The 27093-nt window shown below is 42.8% G+C and overlaps 1 protein-coding gene across 3 annotated transcripts in view; it reads right to left on the reverse strand.

Annotated features, from left to right (window-relative positions):
- Nucleotides 1-27093, reverse strand: part of ROCK1 (Rho associated coiled-coil containing protein kinase 1) — a 112515-nt gene that overhangs the window by 47340 nt on the left and 38082 nt on the right. For all 3 annotated transcript variants that reach the window (XR_016280614.1, XM_089517151.1, XM_089517152.1), the window contains exons 8-12: nucleotides 11202-11340; nucleotides 10098-10189; nucleotides 7586-7745; nucleotides 3090-3156; nucleotides 1134-1222 (exon numbers count right to left, since the gene is read on the reverse strand). Coding sequence is in view for 2 of the 3 variants with exons in the window: in XM_089517151.1 (XP_089373277.1) it covers nucleotides 1134-1222; nucleotides 3090-3156; nucleotides 7586-7745; nucleotides 10098-10189; nucleotides 11202-11340 (547 nt within the window). In the remaining variant the exon portion in view is untranslated. The remainder of the gene's footprint in view (nucleotides 1-1133; nucleotides 1223-3089; nucleotides 3157-7585; nucleotides 7746-10097; nucleotides 10190-11201; nucleotides 11341-27093) is intronic.

The raw sequence follows: 27093 nt of genomic DNA on the forward strand, positions 1-27093 counted from the left end.
AAGAGTTTTTTATTTGCTTAGTTTGGTTTTGGGTTAACGTTTTCCATCAGTGTGCAGACATTACAGCCAAAGCTTAAGGACATGGCCAAGAACAAAAAAGCACAACCGAGCACTCTGTTCTCAAAATGCCTCACTGAATGCAAGGTAGATCCTGGTCCAATGATTAAAACCCTACAGCAGTAGTGGCATAGAACTGCTAACCCATGCTGCTACTCTGCCTAGGCCTAATTCCCACTTACCTCTTGATTCGCTTCCTGCACCGATTCCTGAAACCGGTTTGGACACTGCACCGCACATACATCATCATGGCGGCCCCCATGTCGATGGGGACAAGCCATTATGACGTGCTAGGGTTCGGGAGCATGTGGACACTCTACTCTCCCGAGACCTAAAATCAGCCCCAGGCTGGCACTTTGCACCAGTCTGTACCGGGCCATAGTCACATCACTATGATCCAGAGGCTAAGTAACAGTACTTGCAATGTCAGCACACAGGTTCTTGACTCAAAAGATAGCAGGAAATGTCATAGCCACAATTTTCGGGATAAGAAAGGTATTTTGATGACTGACTATCTTCAGAAGGGCCAAATAGTTAATGCACAATAGTACTCTAACTTGCTGTGTTGCTTAAAGGAGGTACTGCAGGCAAAATGGTGAGGGAAGCTGCGGAAATATGTTCTCTTTTTGCAGGACAGCGCACAGGGCCAGCAGGACAATGGATTTTTTAAAAATTCGAGGTTTGAGTGCATAGACCATCCACCTTGTTCACCAGATCTTGCTCCACCTGACTATTTCCTTTTTCCAAATCATAAAAAAAGAGTTTGAAAGGAAAGAAATTGTTCAATGATTCAGAGGAGACAGCAGCAGCACAACAGTATTTCAGTGACCAACTGAGCATAGATGAATGTTTGAATATAGGTAGATACAATTGATTCATTGGGTTTACTCTAGTTAAACCCAATGAATCAACTGGATCTACCTATATTCAACCATTCATCTATGCTCAATTGGACTTAAAGCCCTTGTATGACAGACTGTGAGTCCCTTGGTGTATACATTAACACCACCACCACCATCATCCCCCAGTATCAGATTTATGCATCTGAAGTTCTAAAAACTAAATAAGTAAATCACCTGAATTTTTCTTCCATTTCATCTTTTAGCTGCATTTCAGTATGTAGCTGTTCTTCAAGCTGATAGATAGTTTTTTGCAAAGGTTCTAACTTTAAATATAAAAGAGAAATATAAAAGTCATGTTTTACAAAAACTAGTCAAATGATGTATCATATAAGATTTAAAAAACTAACATAAGTACCTCTATGAAATGTCTTATATTACAAAATTGGGCAGCACATTTTCTAATGTTTTAACTAATAAATCAGTGCAGACAAATTTTAATCAATACCACAGGTTAAAGACACTCTTGCCTGTTTGTTGAGGCAAATTTCATTCTGCTTCACAAATATACCAGTTAGTGACAAGGGGGGGGGGGGGGGGGGTTAGTCTTTAAAATCTTTGCCAATTTTATTACTTTTATGTCACATTTCCTTCAATATGTTGAAAATAGATCAATATGAATATTTTGATTTAAATTTATTTTGAATTAAGGTAAGAATTAAAATACAAATCCATCAAAAGTATTGAAAGGTTTAATAGCACTATTTTATTGATGCTTGCTTGCGGGGGGGAAACAAATTACAGAAGAGGGCGTGGCAACCATCAACGATGGAAATGAGCCTGTTTTTCCCCTGTAACTTAAAATTATCAAAGAACGCAAAAATTCTCTTCTTTTAACGTCTCTGTTGGGGTGGAAGAAATGGAAATATTTGCTGTCCACAGAATCTTCTCCTATCAGACCCTTTCTATTTCATCCACACTTTGAAAGCAAGGAAAAGTTCTCTCCGTTTAAAATTTGGAAAGTAAAGGACTCTTTATTCAATGCAAGACCACTTCTTCTAGGGTTAACCGGGAAGCATGGAGGAACTCCTTATCAAACTAGCACCTTTACATCCCAACTGACTTCAAATTCCTTCCTACAAGAGATAATTAAGGATGGTGAGACCCCTAAGGTCTCTTAGAATGTTTGAGAATTGGTGTGTCATTCCCCCTGTCCAATTGCAAGAATCACTAACAACATGTCTACTAGGTGCTCGAGAAGAGGTAGAGACAAGGGCATGTACTTGCACATGTGGATGTAATGTGCCAGAGTTGGACAATTCTGGTTGGAGGTTGTTTCAATAATCTCAGAAATTGCGAAACAGGACATCACACCTTGTCCAAGTCTTTTATTGCTTTCATTCTTTTTGAATGTAAACAGAAATTTGAAACATAAAACACTAATCAGTTTTTTATGGCAGCAACCAGGGATAAAATTGCTAAAAATTGGAAAGCTGGTAATTTCTCCATAATAAACTGATGGCATCATGTGTGCGATGTACTGTTAATGGAAAAGCTGGTTACAAGATCAAAAGCTCTAAAAAAACAAGGCATTTGGGTCGGAACAGACTGCCCAAAAAGGGTGGATTGGGGCTGCACCAGCGCCATTTGCACTGGGGCCATGGCAACCACACGCGAGTGGCCCCAATCTGGCCCTGGACCAGAACAAGGAGTGGAAAAGATCTGCTCCTTTCTGGTTTGAACTGCCTTAGGCGGCCTGGGCACAGCTTTGGCGTGGGTTGGGGGCATGTGTCATCTAAATGCTATGCTGCCAAGCCACATGGAAGCCAGTGTTTTTTACCCATCTGTTTTGGGCCTTGGTAAACTTTTTGAAGAGAACTGGTTCCCTTTCCTGGACTATGCTAACGACCACACCAAATGTCAGAACCCACCAGCTCATCACTTGGGTTTCTGGAAGAATGTATACAAGAGGTTTCATAAAGGAATCATACTCCGAGAATGTAACAGAAGACCTTTTCTCCTTCTAACTTTTATTTTGGCATTTGAAACACAGCTTCTATATTTTGTTTTGTTGTATTGTTTTTTGGTGAAATTGCCAAGTTTTTGTTTTTATTTAATTCATGCATATTGTCTCGATTGATCTTCTACAATAAAATTACTTTATTAAAAAAAAATTATGAAAAAAAGCCATACCAAACTCTTATCTACATTGGTGCTTGCTCTATTGTCATTAGAATTTGCTGTGCAGCTGGACAAATACCTGGAAAACAATAATAACTTCTTTAAAAGATATAAAAGAACATAAATACATTCCATTATAAGAAGGACTACTCACTGTCAAAGCAGTAAGTAACATATAGAACACTGGGTTCAGTATTGCATGTAGAAAAGACTGTACAGTACTACACAAATACAGACAAAACATAATATATGACTTTCAGCTACATCAGAAAATCATTCTCTTGTAGTATGATTTAGCAAATCACAAGTGACTACCAAACATATTTTTGGTATATGGATGATAGCTGATTTTTAGCCATCAGTAACACTTTTCCAGTCTCACTAGACACCAATAACTAAATTGAGGCTATCATACTTTGGCCACATCATTAGAAGACATGGTCCCTTGGAAGAGACAATAAATCTGAGAAAAGTTGAAAGTATTATGGAAGGGAGATCATATCACTGGTTGAGTGACTCTATGCCACAGCCCTGGGCATACCAGACCAAATCAGAGACGTTAATACAGGCTGAGCAGCCCTAATCTGAAATTCCCAAACTTTCCAAAACTTTTTGCCACCAGCTGCCTGCTTCCACCTTCTAGGCAGCAGCTACAGTGCTCCTGCTTCTTCATTTCTCAGGTCTCAGTCTCTTTCCAGGCACACATCTCAGAAACAATAGAGGTACCAAACAAATAAGACACAAGACTGGAGACAAACAACTGAGCAGGAGTGTTGCAACTGCTGCTTCGAGGGCAGAAGTGGGCAGCTAGCAGCCAACAGACTTGAGGCTGGAGAGAGACTGAGGATCTGTGAAATGGCAGGAAATCCTGTCATTTCACAGATCATTGCCTCTCTATATATACATACAGTGGACCCTTCCCTTATGAGGGGATCCGTTCTGGAAACCCCCTCCCCCCACATAAGGCGAATTCTGCATATGCTCGTTACCCTTTCTGGGGTGTGTCGAGGCTTCTTCCGGCACGGCTTACAGCATTTACTGAAAGCCACGTATATTATGTCCATGTATGATGCAGGTGCACTGTACTACCCTACCTGTACATTCCAAAATCTGAAAAATCCCAACCCTGAAACACTTCTTGCCCAAGAATTTCCTGCTATATGATTTCTAGGAAGACTCCCATTCACAGGATTACTGTGAGTCTAAGCCAATTTAATGGCACGTAGCAGCAGCAGCTTCCACTTAAAAGTTGTGGCTTTTCTATTTTGTTTTTGTTTGTCTGTTTTTTTTTAACCTATTTTCAATTGTGTTGATACAGATGGGCAAATGCACAGGGGCAAGAGGCCAATTTGCCTTGTGACACCCCCCCCCCATATGCCACATCCCCACCAGACCACCAAAATACCTCCCTTTTTTCTTCAGTCCCTCTCAAAATGGTAACAAGAAGTGGTGTTGTGTCACTTCCACTAACCATCTTAAGAGGAACTCTGAAGAAAAAATGAGATATTTGGGAGTGTTGGGAGATTTGGGGGAATGAGATGCATTGGGAAGGGCTTTCTCCATGATTATCAGGGGCGAAAACTCGCAAAGTTCATGCCAATTTTTTTTAAAACTGGGGTAGGCTTCAGAGCCCACAAAAGTGTGAGTCAGGGACAGCATGAGGCTCACCAGCTGCACTTTCCCTTTCTCTGGAATCGCAGCATATTACAACATAAGGTAAAAAAAGAAAAATGGACCAAAAATACATCTAGGCGATAGTGCTATACGGTATTACTTGGTCAGTCTTACTGATTTCATACATTTTATTTCTGAGTAGGTATATGTAGGACTGCACAGTTGGTCCAGGATTATATTTTTCACCACAGTCCATCAGAAACTTCTGTGCATCCCACAAAAAAAATATGTGATTGCAACATCCAAAACAAATGTTGCTTTCTAGCAATTAGTGGCATACCTAATGAATATAGTTCATTAGGTAGTACTGATCAATATAACTTCCATCAACTATTGAATCTGTTTTTAAATCATTTAACTAGTGGTCATCATCATGTCCTGTGACAATGAATTTTATATGCTAACTGTATGTTATATACAGAAATACTTCCTTTTGTTTATCTTAAATCTCATGTCTCTCAATTTTGATGGAGAACCCAAAGCTCAAGTATAATGAAAGGAGAATAATTGTTTCCGATCTACATATGGCACGTGCACACTGCCACGCCGCCATTAGAGACAACCCCTAGCTTATGTCCGTCCATGCCTAAGATGGGGAGAACAGCCAGCCAGCTTCTTGGCCACGTAGTGCTCCTGCCTAGCTTCCTGGGATGCCACCATCACCATCGGGCTCAGAGGACAGCAGAGATGGAGGAGGAAGAGGGTCTCTGCCCCTCCATCCCTCCTTCAGCATGTGCTCCTGGCCAGTGATGGTGAAGGGGGTGGGAGCATGAGGGGACTCAGAAACCACCTCAGCTGCCATGGATGGATCCTGGCACCCCCTCTGGGAAAGGGGGAGAGCGCTGCCTGGAGTGGCTCAAGAACTCCATGCCAGGATCTGCCAAGCTTGCTGGTGCTGCCAACTGCCTGGAGAGGATCCTGAGGGATTTGGTGTGCCAGCGGCAGGGGTAGCTCCACATCTACAGTAAGGGAGGAAGAAGGACCCATGCCTTCCCTGCTGGATTTGTGTTTTCTGCATCCACACTGGAGAAATAACTTGGTTTGACATCATTTTAAGGGCCGCGGCTCCACACAATGGCATTCTGGGAATGAGAGTGTGCTGTGGACCCAGCAGACTGGAGAGGATCCTGAGGGAGTCGGTATGTCAGCTGCAGCAGGTGGCTGTCCTTAATGGCTGCAGGCCATGTGCACGCACCTCCACTGAAGTCAATAGAACTTAAGTATCCGCGGATAAGGAGCCCTGGTGGCGCAGTAGTTAAATGCCTGTACTGCAGCCACTCACTCAAAACCATAAGTTTGCGAGTTCAATACCAGTGAAAGGGACCAAGCTTGACTCAGGCATGCATCCTTCCGAGGTCGCTAAAATGAGTACCCAGATTGTTGGGGGCAATTAGCTTACAGTTGCAAACCATTTAGACACTGTTAGTTGAGTATGAAGCGGTATATAAATGAAGCTGTTTGTTTTAGTATCCGTGTCGTAGGGGTCAGGAACAGATCCCCCACTGATACCAAGGGCCTCCTTATCTATGGATTTTTCATGGATTCAAGCATCCACGGCTTGAAAATATTAAAAAAAAGTATGAATTCCAAATATCAAACCTTGATTTTGTCATTTTATATAAAGGACATCGTTTTGCTATGTCATTGAATTTAACGAGACTTGAGCACCCATGGATTTTGTTATCCACGAGTGGTCCTGGAAAAACCAGCTGATAATAAGGGCATACTGTATTAGAATCAAATTAGATGGAACTGTGCTTGTTAACTGGAGGGAAAGCATAATTCATAAGCCTGGAATATACCCCAATTCATGTAGGAGAAGTGGTAGTTACTTGCATGTCTTTGTTTTTTGTGGGAAGGCCATTGAAAGGGGGGGCACCATGGGACAGGAGTTTCTATAATATGAAATAATGTATGAAAACTGTTTTAGTTATACAGTAGAGTCTCAGTTAACTGACCTTCGGTTATCTGACACTCCGGATTATCCGACATCCCATGCTTCTTTGTGAGAAGAAGCATGGGACGTCGGATTGGGGACAAAAGTCCCTCGCCTTGCCTTGTCTCGCCTCCCCCCTCCCTCATTCTTCCTCCCTTCCCTCCCTTGTTCCCTACTTACCTTCCTCCGCAGTCACCAAGTCCTCTCCTGCCCTGCCTCCCTTCCTTTCCCCTCAAAGGGCTCCGAAGAGACCTTTGGAGGAAAGGGGAGGACCGGGCGGGTGCCCAAGCCTCTTCTTCCCTGCCTCCCTTTCCTTTCCTACAAAGGTCTCTTCGGAGCCCTTTGAGGGGAAAGGAAGGGAGGCAGGGCAGGAGAGGTCTGGGCCCATGCCGAGGCCTCTCCCTCCTGGCTTCGCTTTCCTCCCCCTGAACGGACTCTCAGGAGCCCGTTTGAGGGGAGGAAAGGCCCGGGAAAGGAGGCCTGGGTACTCAGCCCAGGCCTCTTCGTGGAGGCTGCATCCTCAGCACAGGCATGTTCTCCGCAGACGGGACTAAGGTAAACTGGGAGGGAGGAAGGGAGGGGAGGCGAGGGATTTTTGTCCCCAATGGTGGTGCGGGTGCGTGCACGCCGTCATTGGGAACAATGAGCCTCGGATTATCCAACATTTTTTGTTATCCGACTATCAGTCGGCCCGTTTATGTCAGATAGTCGAGACTCTACTGTAGATGGTTATGTTTTGAATTTCATCATGATAATGGACTCCAGTTCCTTGAAATAATAGTACTCAAAGTAAAGCAGAACAGCTACATTTGAGACATTCTATTTAAGTCTTATTCGATTTATCCTTACCCTCTTCCAAACAAACCAGTATTTTTATCAGTACATATGTAGTACTTACTGATGGTTACTGTAGTAAGTAAATCCTACAAAAGGTAGTTGGTTGCCAACAAATGCTTTTGGTATAGGAAATGTTTCTTCTTCTCCTTTGTCTTCTTCCAAATCATCAAAGTTACTAGTGTCAATATCGCTACTTAAATCAGGCACAACAGGTGCTACGGCTACCAATAAAAGGAAAAAAAGTTACTGACTAAGATATGTATATTACAAATGCTGTATTTGTAACAAGCAAGGCTATGGAAGAACAAATAGATACTTGAAAGATCACACACAAGAAGATTCAAGGTGAGACACAGTGAGTGTGACTTGCACGTAATCCAGTGCATTTCCATGCTGAGCAGGTACTCAATGCTCAAACTACTACACTATTCTGGATGCTCAAGCAACATAGATACTCTTCAGTTACCAAAGAAAACTGACCATCAAAATATTATGTAGGCTGGTCACTGAAAAGATCTCAGTTTAACAAAGGTATAACGAACTCCTGCTGTATTTTCACAATAATCAAAAATTTTTGTGCTTGCTCATCATCAGTGTCATAACTACTCACTTCTATGCTTGGAAGAAACTCCCAGTTTTCCAGCACTTAATATACATCCTGACATGTAACCACATTATTGAAAGATTCCTAAACCGCCACTCATCAAAATATACCAGAGTGGTTCAGAAAAGAATAGCAATCTATCTATCTTTTCTTTCTATATAAATAAAAATGTAAAATCTCCGAAAGTTCTTCACCGGTTGCTTTGAAATTTTGACACAACATTCCATTCGAATACACGCACATTTCTATATACATATACCTACTATATAGATGTCACACCTGTGACAGGTAGAAATATGTTTTTTAAAAAACAGCACCATTTGTTGGACCTAACAGCAACACATGCTATACTAAATATTCGATTGGCGTTTGAAAACACCATCAACAAAGCTCAGAGCTAATCTTTAGAATTGTGCGATTTAGATCTAGACACGGATTACTTCTCACATGGACAATTGTATGTTGCATGTAGTAGATTCGGCAAACCAGACAATCTCTATATCTACACAGACAATGGAACAACAAAAAATATTGTATACCCTCAAGCATTGTGAATTTAAATATTTCGGAAACGTGCACTTTCTCTTTTCTTTCTTTTCCATTTAACCAGAATGAGCCACAGCAACATGTGGCCGGATATAGCTAGTATGATAATAAAATACAACAAAAACCAAACATCGATCCAATTCACACTGCAGCAATAATCCAGTTTGACACCGCTTTAACTGTGATGGCTCGATGTTGGGGAATTCTAGGGATTATAATTTTGTGAGACATTTAGCCTTCTCTGTTAGAGAGCTATAGTGCCACAATGAACTATAATTCCCAGGATCCTCTTGCATTGAGCCAGGGCAGTTTAATGCAGTGTCAAACTGGATTCTTTCTGCAGTGTGGATTGGAAAAATTATATATAATGACAAACTGACTGATTAAAATGCCTAGCTGAACAGAGTGGTTTTAACTTGTAAATATTATCAAGCTAGACTGCCCTTCCACAGGAGGCTAGGCTGACTCCTCCCTGCTTGCCTTTCGTCAGCAAGCCAAGTTTTTATTTAAGTAGGTGTTTGATATAAAATCATGCCAGGGTAACTGGTATCAGTATCAGTAACTTTTTTTTAGTCACACTTTTCACTTTTGTATATTTTAATGTAATTTTATACTGTTTTAAATTATTTTAGCTGTTTTAAACTTTGTTGTAATTTTTTTAAAAAATGTTTTTGTCTGTGAACCAGCTTGGGTCCCTTTTGAGACAAAGGTGGCATACAAATGAAATAAATAAATAAGTTGGCGCCAGCTATGTTTTAGGATGTTCCACAAAAGAAACATCTCCATAACAGTGAATACATTCTAGTTCATCATCACATAAGGGATAAAAGAGACCAAATCCCACCTGTATATGTTAAGAGGCAGGCACACAGGAAAGACACCCATTAAGCATTTGGCTGCAGGCTGTTAGAAATTTAAAAGATGAAACTGCACCTGGCACTGGGCTGAGATCCAAATAGGCAAATAGTGCAGCTCTCTCAGGATCCATGTAGTCCGATTCCATCTTTCCACAGTTGTTAACTATCAAGCAAAGGGGTGGCTCCCAAAGCTGTTTTTGAGGCCATAGAACGTTATTTTCAGTCACCATTTTGAGAGGGACTAGGGAGGAAAACAGAGGTATTTGGGCTTGATGTGGGGGTCATGAAGGGGCCTGGGGAATTGGGCCCTTTCCCCCTTGCAGTTGGCCACCACTGCTCATAATGAATGAGAGAAAGTAAGTATTGAACAGGATCTTTGAATCTTAGTCAGTGCACTATGCAGCACTGTTTTTATTTTTCTGGTTTTCACTGTGAAGATAACCATTTCCTTGTGACATACAGAAAAAAAAAGCTTGTCAGATGCACAAAACACTTTGGAAGTAAATATTTAACATTCAAAACAGGAAAAAGATTACACAGTGCTGCCTCTACAAAGAGATACTTACTGTCTCTAAGATTTTCCCAAGACCACTGGTCGTTTTTGAAAAATGGGTGTCGCTTGATTTCTTCCATGCCATTTCGGCCCAATCTAACCTCCCTGTAGATAAGAATTATTTTTGAAAAAGATATGAGAACTCTGGAAACCAAATTATACATAAAATGCAAATCCAGGCAATAAATGTATTCAACAGCAATTCAATTGCTTTCTTTAAAAAAAGAATGGAAAATAGGAAAGACTAATCATGAGTTGGAAAAATAGCAAGAAAGAGAATTTTTAGTGCAAACCATCATTAAATTGGGAAATACGCCATTTTAAAAAATTAAAAAAATGGGGAACACCAATTAGCTCTAGGTATCAGAAAGTAAAATCCAACTTACACAAGGAATTCAAACAATAAATTTTTCCAAGGTATGGAACAGAGAGAAAAAATAGTGAATGATTTTGCACAACCATAAGAATGGTTCTCAATTCCAATTAACTTTTCTTGTGTGACACCCTTTCCTAAGTCAGAAACAGCCATTCTGTGAGCAGAAGAGGCATGTTTGGAACCAAGTTTCAATAACACTACCCTTTCCAGAAGTTTTTTTAAAGATGGGATAACTTCACCATTTTTAAAAGATGAACATATCAACCTTCTATTTATGGTATTCAAAAGACTGTATTATACTTCCGCCAATATTTTTTCCCTCCTGTATGATTTTTAACACCTTTTTGTGCATTTTGGTTGTCAAAATAAAGGTATTACTGTTTTGTGAATTTTGTACGTTACTGTACTTTGCTACATGGCCAGCACAGCTGCCCCTGAATGTTATCAATATTTTCAGTTACTTTGCAAGTTCTTTTTATACCATGTTCCCATTTTCTATTACACAAATTATCATACACATAGTAGGCAGTGGCTGCCATATCAAGGGGACAGTGAATCCACTCTAGATGTTGATTCAAACTTTGAAATAGTTATCCAAGATGCTGGGCATTATTTACAAAGTAGGTTCAGCACCATGGATATTTCTACTGCAGATTCGCTGCCCCATTTATATGGAAGCCAACAGTTGCCACAATATAGCTATTGGCTTTAGCACAACAAAACAAAATTAAAATATTTTACCTGTCAGTTAAGAATCCACAAATAAGATTTTTTGCATCTTTAGAAATATCATTATCGTCAGGGAAGCTAAGAGAATTCTTATGGTTCATAATTTTACTATATGTTCCAACCAATGAATCTGCATAAAAAGGAGTATCTCCTAAAATTAAAATAAGAAAGAGATGTCATACTACTGTTGTTGTTGTGTGCTTTCAATGAATTTCTGACTCATGATGATCCTGAGGCAAACCTATCATGGGGTTTTCTTGGCAAGTTTCTTCAAAATGGGTTTGCCATTGCCATCCTCTGAGCATGAAAGTGTGTGACTTGCCCAATGTCACCCAGTGGGTTTACATGGCCAAGCCAGGATTTGAACTCTGGTCTCCAGAGTTATAATCTAATGCTCAAACCACTATACCACACTGGCTCTCATCACACAAGAGACACATAGTTGATTAATAAAAAGGCCAGGGAGGAATTTTAAGGAGAATGTAAAAAGCACTATAAAAGGACTATATCTTGTATCAGAACTAGGGTAAACATCCCAGGAAGTGAGGAAGAATGCTTTTCATGCTTTAACTGTAAGTGATCAGGACACTCCTATTATCATTTGCATATCAAAACCATAGACTGGAAAGGAACCTTTTATCACAGGTATTCTAAGAATCTAAGAGCAATTAATGTTCTTCTGGCAGGAATAATGTGGAAACCTTTTTACATGTTACAATTCAAAAAGGAAAACTTGCATTCAGAGACACTAAAAGCAAACTAGCACACAAGGGGAGGGGCTAAGTGAACAAAAGAGACTGGCAACTAGAATTCCTCAACACTGATCCAAGAGAAACAAGTTTTGTTATTGCTTTTAGCATTGTATATTTTTCATTTTATTTTAAAGAAATTGGCCTAATAGTTTTTGTGGGTTTTTCAGGCTATACAGCTATGTTCTGGAAGAATTTATTCCTGACATTTCACCTGCATCTGTGGCTGGCATCTTCAGAAAATGATGGCATGGAAGTGTGTGGGGTATAGATCCTGTAAGACCCTTCATTGAGAGGAAGAGATTTACATGTTAATCTATGTGTTGGTCTGTTGGTGAATGGCCAGGCCCCAAAGTGGGAGGGTATTTGAGGAGGATTTGTATCTATTTAATTAGTGATCCATTAAATAGACACAAATCCTCCTCGTATATCCTCCCACCCCGAGGCCTTGTCATTCACTAACAGACCAACACACAGATTAACATGTAAATCTCTTCCTCTCAACCAAGGGTCATACAGTATATATACACCCCACACACCTCGATGCCACCATTCTCTGAAGATGCCAGCCACAGATGCAGGCAAAAAAATCAGGAATAAATTCTTCCAGAACAGGGCCACATAGCCCAAAAAAATGCACGAAAAACAATGGATGCTGGCCATGAAAGCCTTCAACTTGAAACTGGCCTAAATCCAACTGCTGGTCCCAACTAGAGTAGACCCACTGAATCAATGGGAACCTGGTTAAGGCTGCATCTGCACTGCAGAAATAATCTGTGGCTCAATGCTATGGAATCATGGGAAGGACAGGTTGCTCACCTGTAACTGTGTTTCTTCGAGTGGTCATCTGCGAATTCACACAAATGGGTTATTTCTGCGCATGCGCAGCAAACTCGGAAACTTCTAGAATCTCTGGGCAGAAAGTCATGTAACTTTCTGCAGTCTCTTTGCAACTTTTTGGCGGTAGCCCCGCCCATCCCGTATATAAGGCCCCTGGTGGCCCGCTCCTCTTCAGTTCCTAATGAGCTGCTAAACAGCGCGGCAACAAGTGTAGTCAATTGAGCAGACACTGAGGGGATGGATGGGCGGGTTTGTGTGAATTCGCAGATGACCACTCGAAGAAACACAGTTACAGGTGAGCAACCTGTCCTTCTTCTTCGTGGTCTCTGCGAATCACACAAATGGGTAGACTAGCAAGCTTAAGTCAAGGAGGAGGGAGTGTCTGAATTAGAGTATACAACTTTATTAACACATGAGATAGAGTGAACAGTGAAAAAACCTGAGCAAGGTTAGTGCAAACCAGAAAGTAACACTGCCCTCCCAAAGGCTGCGTCCTGCCTGGCCCTGGCATCCAACCTGTAATGTTTCACAAATGTCAGAGGTTGGGACCAGACTGCAGCCCTGCAGACATCCTCCAGAGGGATCCCCATCAAAAAGGCAGAGGATGTCGCTACCGCCCGAGTCGCATGAGCCCGAACCCGTTCGGGACAGGGTCTACCCGCCAGCTCATAGCACAGGTGAATGGCACTCACTACCCACTTAGAAAACCTCTGAGGGGAAACGGGCATCCCTTTTTTAGCCTCAGAGTAACAAACAAAGAGTCGGTTAGAGGCTCTTGAGCCAGAGGTCCTGTCCAAGTAAAAGGCAAGAGCCCTTCTAACATCCAAGGCATGGATCCGATGTTCTTCATCAGAGGACGGGTTCGGTGCAAGTGTTGGCAGCACAATGTCCTGGTTGATGTGGAAGGCCGACACCACTTTAGGTAAAAAGGAGATGTCGGTACGGAGAACTACCTTATCCCTGTGGAATCGGAGATAAGGCTGATCCGCCCGCAAGGCACAAAGTTCACCAGCCCGGCGGGCAGATGTCAAGGCGACTAGGAATGCAGTTTTCCAAGTTAGTAGTCTCAAGTCAATAGTCGCAATAGGCTCAAAGGGTTTGACTGATAGCCAAGATAACACAAGATCTAGGCTCCAGGCCAGAACAGGGCTAGAGCAAGGGGGATGGAGATTGTTAAACCCTTTCAAAAACCTTTTTACAAGGGGGTTGCTAAACAGGGATGTTTTATCATCAAACAGATAATGGGAGGAAATGGCTGCCAAATAGCCTTTAATTGAACTTAAAGAAAGCCCAGCGTCTGCAAGAGACATAAGGAATTCCAAAACAATTGGAATGGATACCTGTGTAGGAAGGACATCTTTTTCCCCCAGGAAGGTCCTGAACTTGTCCCACTTATAACGGTAGGACCTCTGCGTGGAGGGCCTCCGAGCCGCCCGCAGGACCTCTTGTATATTCGTCGGTAAAGACGTCAGCACCGAATCCTCCATGCTGCCAATGGAAGGGACATCACGTCGGGATGGAGGATCCGTCCGTCGTGCATCGAGAGGAGGTCGGGCCGGGGATCGAGTCGGAGAAAGTCTCTGTTGGAGAGTTGCAAAAGCGGGGCGAACCATGGTTGCCTGGGCCACCACGGAGTGACCAGAATCGCGTCGGTCCCATCTGACATCATCTTGGCCACGACCCTCGTGATGAGAGGAAAGGGGGGAAAGGCGTAGGCCAATCAGTGAGTCCATCTGAACTGGAAGGCGTCCCCCAACGAACCCGAGCCTCGGGTCCGAGGGCAAAACGCTGGAACTTGTGTGTTCCGTGGTGATGCGAAGAGATCCACTGCGGGTATGCCCCAACGGCAAAACAAGGAAGCGGCCACCTCTGGGTGGAGCATCCATTCGTGACATGTGGATGGGGATCTGTTTAGCCTGTCTGCCAGGTCGTTCTGGTCTCCGGGAAGGTGGATGCACTGTAGCAGGACGCCGTGCGTTATGCACCAGTCCCAGATGGAGAGAGTAATGTCTAGCAGTGTCGTCGACTTTGTGCCACCTTGCTTGTTGAGGTAGTACATCGTGGTGGTGTTGTCGGTGAGCAGGAGGACAACCTTGTTGCAGAGGAGCGTTTGGAATGCTCTGAGCGCTTTTTGGACTGCCAGCATCTCTAATGCGTTGATGTGGAGGCTGATCTCTGATTGCGTCCACTTGTCTTTGATGGTTAGGCCTGAAACATGGGCACCCCAGCCTCGAAGCGATGCGTCTGTCGTCAGCGTGATGTCTGGCTGTGGGGACACAAAAGGCATGCCATTGCAAACGTTGTCGGGCTGGAGCCACCAATGTAACGAGCCCTGCACCTTCCTTGGGATGGTGAACATCTTGTTTGGAGGGTCCCTGATGGGATCGAATACGGAGAAGAACCAGGACTGTAGAGGTCTGAGTCGGAGTCTTGCCCATAGGGTGACAAAGGTTGTGGAAGCTAAGTGACCCATGGCCACTTGAACGATCCGAGCCTTGAGACGGCGTCTGCCGAGGCAGGCCCGGATGGCCGTGCATAGAGCCAGGAACCTGGGCTGGGGCAGGTATGCCCTGGAGGTTCGTGAGTCCAGGATCGTTCCTATGAAGTCGATCCGTTTGGAAGGCGTGAGGCTTGACTTTTCCAAGTTTACTTGGAGGCTGAGAGAGTCCAGAAGTGTCCGAGCAAACTGTATCTGTTGCGATAGGGTGTCCTTGGATGACTCGGTGAACAGCCAGTCGTCCAAGTAAGGAAAGACCGTAATTCCTTTTTGTCTGAGATAGGCAACGACTGGAGCCATACACTTTGTGAAGACTCTTGGCGCTGACGAAAGGCCGAATGGTAGGACCTTGTATTGAAAGATGTCCGCGCCTATGGCAAACGTGAGGAATCTGCGATGCTGTTCTCGTATCGCGATGTGGAAGTAAGCGTCCTTCAGGTCCAGTGTGGCAAACCAAGCATCTCTCTGTAAGAGTGGTAAAATAGAAGCAAGGGTTATCATCCTGAAACGTCTGTAAGAAATGAAAGAGTTCAACTGACGTAAGTCCAGAATTGGTCTGAGCCCGTCAGTCTTTTTCGGGACGGTAAAGTATCTGGAGAAGAAGCAGTATCGGGCCCGAGAGGGGTCTACGGGTTCGATAGCGCCCTTTTGTAAGAGAGAGCGCACTTCGTCGAGAAGGGTGTCCGAGGGGATGGTGGAATTAATAGCTCCGGTAGTTGGGAGCTCCGTGAACTCAAGGGCATAACCCCGTCGAACGATGTCTAAGACCCAAGAGTCTGTGGTGATAGAGGCCCAGGTGTCGAAGAAGGGCCCTAATTTATCTGAGGATGGAGTGACGAAGTGCGCAAGGGAGCTTCAAAACCTTTTTTTGCCTCTTGCATCTTTTTTCTTGTATCCCTGCTGGAATCTCGGCTGGGATGGAAGTCGCCGGTCCTGGTGGGCTGATGGGGATTGAGAAGGTCTGCCGTGAGAGGGCTTGTCTTGGGGCTGGAACTGGCGGTCTTTTTGTTGGAAACGTTGTTGGTTCTGTTGGTACCAAGAGCGTTGGCCACCGTATCTGTGCCGGGGTGTTCTAGTTGTTGAGGTCGACATCCCGTGCTTCCTGGCGGCCGTTTTCATCCTGTAACGGAAACTGAACCGTTTGTCAGTTTCCTTGTTGAAGAGGCCCGAGTTGTCGAAGGGCATGTCTTCAATCACGGACTTGGCTTGGGGAGTCAAGTCTGATGAGCGGAGCCAAGCATAACGGCGGAGGGCCACCGAGCCCGACAGGATCTTGGAGGCACAGTCTGTGGAGTGCCTGGCGGAAATTATCTGTTGTCCCCCAACAAGATGAACTTCGTTACGAAGCGCCGCCATGATTCTCCTCTTGTCGTCTGGCAACTTGTTGATGACAGGATCCATTTTCTCCATCAAGAGTTGGACGTAAGCGCCCATGCAGGCAGCATAGTTGGCAATCTTGATGTCCAACGCCGCTGACGCGTAAAACTTCTTGGCTAGGCCGTCAATCTTCCTACTCTCCTTATCCACAGGGGAGGAGGACGGGCGGGCAGCAAACGAGGTCTGTGATCCCTCCACAATTGCAGAGTTTGGCTTTGGATGGTTGAAAAGCCAAGACGGCCCCGATGGCGTGACCCTGTAAAATTCTCGATCTTCCTGGAGGTAGATGAGATGGTGGCAGGGGTCTCCCACGACCTCTTGGCAATCTTCTCGAGCGAAGGCAGGAAGGCCAGGGAAGGAGGAGCTGGGGCTGAGCCGTGGATCCGACGCTCTACAGGGTCGAGGGCATCCTCCTCAGAGTGGGAGACCTCCAATTTGAGGGCATCAGCCATACGGATGACCCTATCCGAAAAAGATATGACGTTGTCAGAGGGCGATGGTGCGTCAGGAAGCCCAAAGGATAACGGCTGTTCAATGTCAACTGGTGGAGAGAGAGAACGAGAACGGGAGCGTGACCCTGAGGGGGATCTGCTTGCACCCCGACTCAAGGGAGATGGATCTCTGCTGGTGTGATGCATCCTGCCCGTTTCGTCGACCTTGGAGAAGGAAGTTGGTTGAGGAGAATGGGGTCTCACTCTTGTTGGGCCTGGTAGATTGAGCCGTAGATGACCCGGATCAACCGGGAGCAAGTATTGACCTGTGTGGTGGTCGTAAATGAGATTGGGATAGGTGTCAAAAAGGGCCCGATCGGGTTGGATGTGGTCACGGTCGGGATGGTAGCGCTGAGCAGAGTCATCGGGATGGTAGCGCTCATCAGGATGGTAGCGCTGCACGGGCTCTTCGGGATAGTAGCGCTGAGTGGAGTCACCAGATAGCGCTTCATCAGCTTCAGCGCCGAGGGTGGCTCTATCCCTAGGTTGAGGAGGCGCTTGGCGGTGTCTGTACCGGGTTGGAGACGGGGAAGCCTGTCTGCGCCTCTGAGGTGAAGGTCGGGATGGAGACGGAGAAGGGCATCTGCGTCTCTGAGGCGAGAGCGGGGCATCAGAGTCCGGGATTTCGCCCTCGGACTCGGAGCTCTGGTCTCAGTCCACGATCTGGAGATCCTTGTCCGGGACGGACAGGTGAGACGAGACCAGAATCCTTGGTTCCAGCAGCGGAGGGATAGAGCCCGAGACTACCTCTGGGATAGGTGTCGCAGAGGGCCTTGAAACGGGGGGAGGCACCGAGATTGTGCTCGGGGGCCCTTTCCGTTGGGTCTTAGGTGGCGGGGAAGCCAATTTGGTGCGCCTCGAGTCCTGGTCTGACTTGGAGGACTTAGAGGGCTTTTGCTTGTCTCCATGCTTCCTTTTGGAGGCCTTGTCCGGCTTCTCCAAATGGGCCAAAGCAGAGGTGGAGGACGACTGGGCAGGCTCTCCAGAGGCTCCCGCTTGAAAAACCTTGTCATAGAGGGACGCTTTGAGTTTCTGGTCCCGGTTTTTCAAAGCTTGGGAAGTCATGGCTCTGCAATAAGTGCAGGTGCCTGGAATATGGGCTTCACCAAGGCAGAGGACGCACTTGTCGTGGCCGTCCGAGATGGGGATTTTTACCCCGCAATTAGTGCACCGTTTAAAGGAGGCCATGAAGTGGTCCTCCGGAGCAAGTCGTAGGTCGTTTACCAGTCCAAGGTCAAGTCCGCGGTGTAGGAAGAATCAAGGGAGTCCGAAAGGATGGTCAAGAGCAAAGTCCGAGTCAATAGCCAGAGATTCAATCCAATAGCAATAATAGCAAAGTTCCTCGAGCTGCTAACGCGGCGGAATGAAGGAACTGAAGAGGAGCGGGCCACCAGGGGCCTTATATACGGGATGGGCGGGCTACCGCCAAAAAGTTGCAAAGAGACTGCAGAAAGTTACATGACTTTCTGCCCAGAGATTCTAGAACTTTCCGAGTTTGCTGCGCATGCGCAGAAATAACCCATTTGTGTGATTCGCAGAGACCACGAAGAAGAATTGTAGTTTGTTGTGGCACCATGTCTCCCAAAACTAGTTACCAGAATTCCATAGCACTGAGCCATGGCACTTAAAGTGGAGTCAAACTGGATTACTTCTGCAGTGTAGATACAGCCTAATTCAACATTTACGTAGCTCTCACTGATTCAGAATTAGAATCATAAAAAGGAGGAGTGAAGATAGGAGGGAGAAACAATAACAATCTAAGATATGCAGATGATACCATAATATTAGCAGAAGACACTGAGGAATTGGAACAGTTAATAAGGAAGGTCAAAGATGAAATTGCAAAGGCAGGTCTGACGCTGAACATAAAGAAAACAAAAATAATGACCACAGAAGAAATACACACATTCAATCTAGACAATGAGGAAATTGAAATAGTTAAAGAAGGGACAGGGGGTCTTGGAAATGTCTCATCAGCAGGGTTGCCATGGGTCTTGGGAAGTGACGGGGAAGATAATTTTAGCTCTTAAATTAAATACAAACAATAAAAAGTATCTAGCACAGTGATGGCGAACCCACTGCACGCGTACCGGAAGTGGCACTTTGGGCCATTTCCTTGGGCACGGGGCGAGGGAGAAGGCGGAAGAGGCATGCGCGTGCCCGTTCCTCCCCCTCCCTGCCTTTTCCTGGCCCCAGCTGTCTCTCAGAGACAGCTGGAAGCCAGAAAAGGGCACTCCGGAGAAGGAGCCAGAGGAGCGCGCCTCTGGCTTCTCCTCACAGCCTTTTCCCAGCCCCCAGCTGCCTCTTCAAGAAAGCTAGAGGCCGGGAAAAGGGCGGGGAGAGGAGGAGCGACCGGCGCGCACCAGTGCCTCCTCCTCAGGGAGCTTTGCCTGCCAGACAGCTGGAAGCAGGGAAAGCTCCATGGGGAGGGCCATCTCCCTCCTTCCTCCCCCACTTACCTTTCCCTGCCCTCCAAGTGCCCCAAACGGGGCACCTAGAGGGCAGGGAAAGGTCTGTGGGGAGGGAGGCAGGGGCCCTGCCATTCCTATTCTTCCCCTTTCTCCTTTCCTCACCCCCAAAGGGCTTTAGAGAGCCCTTTGGGGCGAAGAAAGGTCCAGGAAGAGGAGGACTGGGGCCCTGCCCATGGCTCCTCCCCCTCACGGGGCTTTGCTGACTTCCAGCTGTCTCTGAGAGACAGCTGGGGGCCGGGAAAAAGGCAGGGGAAGAGCCCCACCCAGAGGGTGGAAGCTCCGCCCATGGAGGGTGGAAGCCACACCCTTGGGCCAGAAGCCCCGCCCCAGCACATAGCCCCATCCCAGGGGGCAGAAGCCCCGCCCCCTGGCACACGAACCTAAAAAGGTTCGCTATCACTGATCTAGCACAAAGATTTGTCAAAAAAAAAAAATCACTTTAGCAAACTGGAAGATTCCTTCTATAGACAGGCAAGTAGGATGGGAAATTAATTCTCACCTTCTTCTACTAGTGGGATCCCACATCTTGTAGACATGACTTGTAGGCAGTCTACAAGATGTAGGATCCCATTGGCAGAAGAGGGTGAGAATTAATTTCCCATCCCCACCAGCACCACATCCCACACTATCCCAAAGGATTCCCATTCACCTTAGAGCAGAGCCTTGGTAAGCAATGGGCTACAGCAGGATAGGGAAGTTATCAAAAGTCACTTCCTCTTTTTCTGCTACTTTCTTCATAACTGCAAAAACATCCACTGCGAGAAGACTCAAGGGATGTTCTTGCTGGTGGAAGGGAGGTCTGGACTCAACCCAATAAAAATGTCAAAAATATTAAACACAATGCACCAAATGCAATAATTAAAACACCAGCATAAGAAAGGCATAAAATTTGGTTCATATAAAAATCTCCATAGCACAAGGTTAAAACAGCTTTAAAGTAAGAAAAACTGAAAGAAAAAAGAATTTGCTGCCTGCATAAGAGAGAAGGGACAACTTATCTTGTGTTCAAAAAGCCCCAGATTTGGCTCACAACATCTCCAAACAGGGATGGGAAACACTGCAAAGCCACTGCCAAATGGAATCCATACTGGTCTGATGGACCAGCAGCCTGACTCAGTTTAAGGCATCTGAGAAAAACGACTATAAAGGCCCCACCAAGTCCACCTCCAAACATGGCAAAACAGTAATACCCAAGATGCTGAATGCATTGGGTATACAAGTTCATGTAGCAAAAGGTGGCTCTACTGATAATGTGCTTCCAAGCCAATGACAACTTTACAAGTAACTGGTATCACTTTGAACTGGTGTGATCTGCTCTGGGAACTGAAGACCAAAATCTGAGGTAGCACACTTGCTAAGAGTTTATAAGAACTCTTGAAGAATACATTCATGTATAGTGCATTTCAATAATCCAGTTTGGGTGTGACTAGGGCATGAACAAAAATGATTAGATTGCGCAATCCAAAAATGTGCTTGCCTAGAGCACAAGCTGAAGCTGAGCAAATGCATGCCAAATCACAGCCACTGCCTAGGCCTCCAAGAGCAAAGCATCATCCAGAAGCAGTCCTTAACTACAAGATATTGTCCTTAATAAGGAGTTCCATTCCACCTAGCACAGGTAGTAATCCCAAACTGATCAGCAATGCTACTGAACAGAAGCAGTTCTATCTTGGAATTGGAAGATAAAGGAGAGAAAACTCTGCACATCATCTGCATGCTGTTAACAATTAAATCTCTGTACAGTCTCAAGGAGAGGATGCTGATGAAGTCAAACAACCCTGGGTGCGATGGCAAAGCCTTGAGGAATCTCCAAAATGAATATAGAAACAAGATCCCAAGCGAGGCAAAAAGAAGCCGGCTTAAGCAAAGAAGAAGAGGACAAGTTAAATAGACAAAGGGAAGAGGCTTTGAAAAAGACAGAGATAGAATTGGAGAATAGTTCAGATATAGGGGACAATACGGGATTAGGATTGAGTTAATACATTCTTTTAGCGGGGGTATTTGTCTCTAATAAATTTTATTTTATCTTTGCTACTGCAGGGTAAACGGTTGAATTCATCTAATAATGTCTATTAAAATCTGTTCTTGGAACATTAAAGGCTTAAATGCCATTCATAAAAGAAGACGTATATTTCATTATTTAGAGAAAAAACGTTTTGATATATTATGTTTGCAGGAAACTAAAATAAAACAGAAGGACGCGAAATACCTAAGAAATTGGAAATTAGGACAACTGTTTAGTTCAAATAATGAGAAGAAAAAAGGTGGAGTCTCCCTTTATGTTCAAAATAAAATTCCGGCCAAAGAATGTTTCAAAGATCCGGAAGGTCATTATGTTGGGGTTAAAATCAAAATACAAGAGAAGGAAATCTTGGTAATTGGTGTATATTCTCCTACAATTAATCAAACGGCATTCTATAAAAAACTAAAAAAGAAAATAGTTGAACAACAAACCACCAATGTCTTGATGGCAGGAGACTGGAACGGCGTAATTAAACCAACTCGAGATAGCAAATCTCACAGGAAAATAAAAAAAAACCAAGGGAAACTTCCGAGCTCTTTTTTCAGTTTATATGAACAATTTGATTTTGAAGAGGTGTGGACTAAACTATATGATCAAGCACCAGGATATACATTCTTCTCGGAACAATATGACTCTGCATCCCGTATCGATATGTTTCTAATCACTAATAATTTAGAGAAAATGTTGGACAACATGAGCATACTCCCGAAAATAGAATCAGATCATAAACCGATATTACTAGAATTAAAAACAAAAAGAAATGAATATAACTGGAGATTAAATGATAACATCTTAACAGATGATATTTTCCTAGAGGAGTTAAAGGCTCAAATAAAACTGTTTTTTCAAGATAACTATAATTTGGAAACAAAAAATAAAGTTATATGGGACACTTCCAAAGCTTTTGTACGGGGTCTCTTAATAAAACGTGGAGCATATTTGAAAAAATTAAGGAATGAAAAACAACTAAAAATAGAGGAGAAAATACAGCAAAAGGAACAAGAACTAGTGCAAAACCCAACCTCAAAGAAAATATTGACACAATTGGAAGTTCTATGGAAACAATTGAAAACTGATCTAACAAGAGAAGTGGGGAAAAATATGAAAATAGCTAGAAAAAAAGGTTTGAAAACGCGAACAAAAACGGAAAATGGCTGGCGCAGAAGTTGAAGCAAAATCGGAAAAGAAACCATATAGAAAAGATACGTGTGAATAAGGAAGTTATAACAACACAAGAAGATATAAAACAAGAATTTGTACGTTTTTACGCAAATCTATACGGGAAAACTCCAACTCCAGAAGGAAGGGAAAATCTTATAAGAGAAAACATTAACATACAAAAATGGAAAGAAATACCAAAACAAGCACAGGATAGATTAAATGAAGAATTCACAGAAGAAGAGATAAGAAAAGCAATAAGAAATCTGAAATTAAATAAATCACCAGGTCCGGATGGGTTTACTGCAATTTATTATAAAAAATTAGTAGATGTATTAATAACACCTTTAAGGAATATGCTGAATAAGATTGAGACGGAAGGCATCCCTGACTCCTGGACGGTAAATGACATAACGCTTATTCCAAAAGAAGACAAAGATAATACTTCTGTAGAGAATTACAGACCAATCTCTCTGCTTAACATAGACTACAAAATCTATGCATACATCCTGGCAGAGCAGCTGAAAAAAGAGTTAGTAAACCAAATAGACCCACAAGACATTTAAAGCAAAATATCAGAACCGTGTTAAATTTAATCGAATTTTTTGAAAAGAACATTCAAAGGAAACTCGGACTGTTTTTCATTGACGCATACAAAGCTTTTGATAGCTTAAATTGGGATTATATGTTAAGAACTCTACAAAATCTTGGAGTGGGAGAGAGATACTTCAGTTGGATAAAAAGCATACACTGGTACCCCGGGATACGAACGCGCCGCGATACGAAAATCCCGGGATACGAAAAAAAAAAAATTAATTAATTATTTCCGGGTTACGAAGGTTTCCCCGGCTTGCGAAAAAAAGCCGGCGCTGTTTTAAATGGAGCCGCGGCGGAGCCGCGGCTTTTCCCCATTAGCGCCTATGGGGATTCGGCTAACGAAAGTCCCCCGGGTTACGAAAATGGCGCCGGAACGAATTAATTTCGTAACCCGGGGGACGAGTGTATATACCAATCAAACAGCAAGACTAATAGTAAATGGTGAGAGAACTCAACAATTTAGCATTCAAAGAGGAACAAGACAGGGATGTCCGCTATCGCCTCTATTGTTTATTATTGTAATGGAAGATTTAAATAATAGAATTAGGAAAGATCCGGAGATCTCAGGTGTGAAAATTAAGAAATTTGAGTTCAAACTAAAAGCGTACGCAGATGACCTAGTGGTATTCTTAGAAAACCCAAATTCGTGTGCACATAAAGTAATAGAGGTTATTGAGAACTTCGGATTAGTTTCCGGACTTAAAATAAATGTGCAAAAATCTGTAATAATAACAAAAAACCTATCACCTAAAGAGGAGAAGGAATTACAGACCATTACAAACTGCAAGGTGGTAAAAAAAACGAAGTACTTAGGTATCTGGATATCAAATAGGAACATTGATCTATTTGAAAATAACTACAACCATATTTGGAAAAAAATAAGGCAAGATCTTCAGAAATGGTCTAAATTAAACCTCTCCTTCTCTGGTAGAATCGCTGCCATCAAAATGACTGTCCTACCCAAGTTTAACTATTTGTTCACTAATATTCCAATAATCGCCAATTTGAAAAAACTAGAAGAATGGAACAAGGAAATAAGGAAATTTGTGTGGGCAGGGAAAAAACCCCGTGTCAAGTGGAAAACATTAATAGATCTCAATATGAACGGAGGATTTGACCTGCCAGACTTACAATTATATTTCGAAGCAAATTGTCTCACTTGGGTAAGGGACTGGGTAAACTTGACAGATGAAAAACTGCTCGCCATAGAAGGCTTCAATAACCGTTATGGTTGGCATGCCTATTTATGGTATGACAAACACAAAGTTAACAGAGAGTTTGAACATCATTTTGTGCGAAAAGCAATTCTAACAGTGTGGCTCAAAGTAAAACATCTTTTTTATGTGAAAACACCAGGATGGGTTTCACCCCACGAGGCTTTTTATAATAGAACCCAAATCTCCAGTTGGCTGAGGTATGAAGATCTACTCTCAAAAGACAACTTGAATAATTATAAGTTTAAAAAATTAGAGGACATTAAGAATATGGACATTCAAAAGCATTGGTTTCTCTACCAACAACTGACAGAAAGATTTAAAAAAGACTTATTAACGGAAAAATTTGAAATCAAAAATACTGAATTGGATAATGTGCTACGAAAAGAACAAAAGAAATTAACATCTAAACTCTACAAAGTTCTATTACAAAGGAAGGTGGAAGAAAATGTAATAAAAGATTCCATAATACAGTGGGCCAGGGATCTGGGAAAGACAATTGAATTGAAAAGCTGGCAGTACGCCAGAGAAAAAAACACAAAAGTTCACTGCATGTCAAAACCTACAAGAAAACTATAAAAAAATGGAAGCAAGATGGTACTTGACTCCAGCCAAACTGGCAAGAATCCACAAAGACAGTAGTAGCCAATGTTGGAAATGTGCAAATACAAAAGGTTCCTGGTTTCATGTATGGTGGGAATGTCCCAAGGTAAAGAAATATTGGAGTCAAATTCACGCATGTATAACTAAAAGTCTTGGGATAGATTTTGATTTAACCCCAGAAATTTATCTGTTAAACATGACTAATAGAATACCCTGGGAAACAGAGAAAAGGCACTGGCGTAAAATCTTATACATGGTTTCAGCAGGAAGGTTATTACTGGCACAATATTGGAAAAACAACGAAACACCATCAATAGATGAGTGGCTACTGAAGATATATGACATGATGGAAATGGACAGATTAACTAGAATTATTCAGGGAATAGATGAGGAAGAAGTGGAAAGGGAATGGGAGTCACTAAAAAATTTCTGTGAAGACAGATGGAAAGATGTGTAAAGTAATGTAAATCTAATAGTACTATTAAGCAATCGTAGTTAAAATATAGAAAATAGGGTGTTATAAAATAAGTAAGCAAATGTTTAGACTGGAGTAATAGAAAAAATGTAAAGTGTTATAAGGGAACTCTAATATGGAGAGTAACAAACACATAGGCAAATGTTGTACTATAGGAAGTTTATTTGTTATCAAGATCTTTGAAGATACAGGATCATCGTATGTAGTAGTTCTGATTTGAGATGTTGGAAGCCTCTGTTTAGTTTGTGTTGATGATGTTGAATGATGTATATCTTTGTATTTTAAGCAATAAAATTTATTAAAAAAAAAAAAAAGGGAATCTCCAAAATGAAAAGGTTAACCAGCATCCTCCAACACCACCTTTTGGGTCCTACTCGTAATACGAGGTCCCCAAGTACCATCTGCATGAGATAGCCAAAAGGTACCATAACTGAAGGAATTGAATTGGCTTGCTTACCTAATTTATATTCCACCATTCTCCCATAACTGAGAATAAAAATCTAATAAAAGGTCCAGAAAAATCAGGATATGCTCCCCGTGTCTAGTTACTAGAAGATATCATCCCCCAAGGCTACCAAAGCTGATTCAGATCCAAAACTCAGTTTGACGTCAGATTGGAGAGGGTCTAAATCAGGGGTAGGCAACCTTTTTGAGCTGGGGGCCGGGTTGCTGTCCCTCAGACAACTGGGGGGCCGAAGCGGGGGTGGAGCTTCCACCCTCTGGGGGTGGAGCCTCATGCCACACACAAGGGGCGGAGCTTCCGCCAAAGCCCTGGAGGAGGAGGAGGAGGAGGGGTGTGCTGACTGATATCATCATCATCATCATCATCATCACCACTATCATTGTTAAAGCAGACCTTTCAGCAATAAATGCATCGAAAATACACAGAAATGCACTTTGGAAAGTCACACTGTCTCACCTTCAGAAATAATAAAAATACTGAAATAAAATAAAAAAGCAATAATAAAAATAATGAAATGAAATAAAAAGCAATAATAAAACTACTGAAATAAAATACTGAAATAAAATAAAAAGCAATAATAAACATAATGAAATAAAATAAAAATCAGTAATAAAATACTGAAATAAAATAAAAAGCAATCATAAAAACGATGAAATAAAATAAAAAGCAGTAATAAAAATACTGAAATAAAATAAGAAGCAAGAATAAAATACTGAAATAAAATAAAAAGCAAGAATAAAATACTGAAATAAAATAAAAAAGCAAGAATAAAAATACTGAAATAAAATAAGAAGCAAGAATAAAAATACTGAAATAAAATAAAAAAGCAGTAATAAAAATAATGAAATAAAATAAAAAAGCAATAATAAAAATACTGAAATAAAATAAGAAGCAAGAATAAAATACTGAAATAAAATAAAAAAGAAATAATAAAATACTGAAATAA

The sequence above is a fragment of the Sceloporus occidentalis genome, unplaced genomic scaffold, assembly GCF_023333645.1.
Source record: "Sceloporus occidentalis isolate IW3139 unplaced genomic scaffold, rSceOcc1.0.p SCAF_3, whole genome shotgun sequence".
NCBI lineage: Eukaryota > Metazoa > Chordata > Lepidosauria > Squamata > Phrynosomatidae > Sceloporus > Sceloporus occidentalis.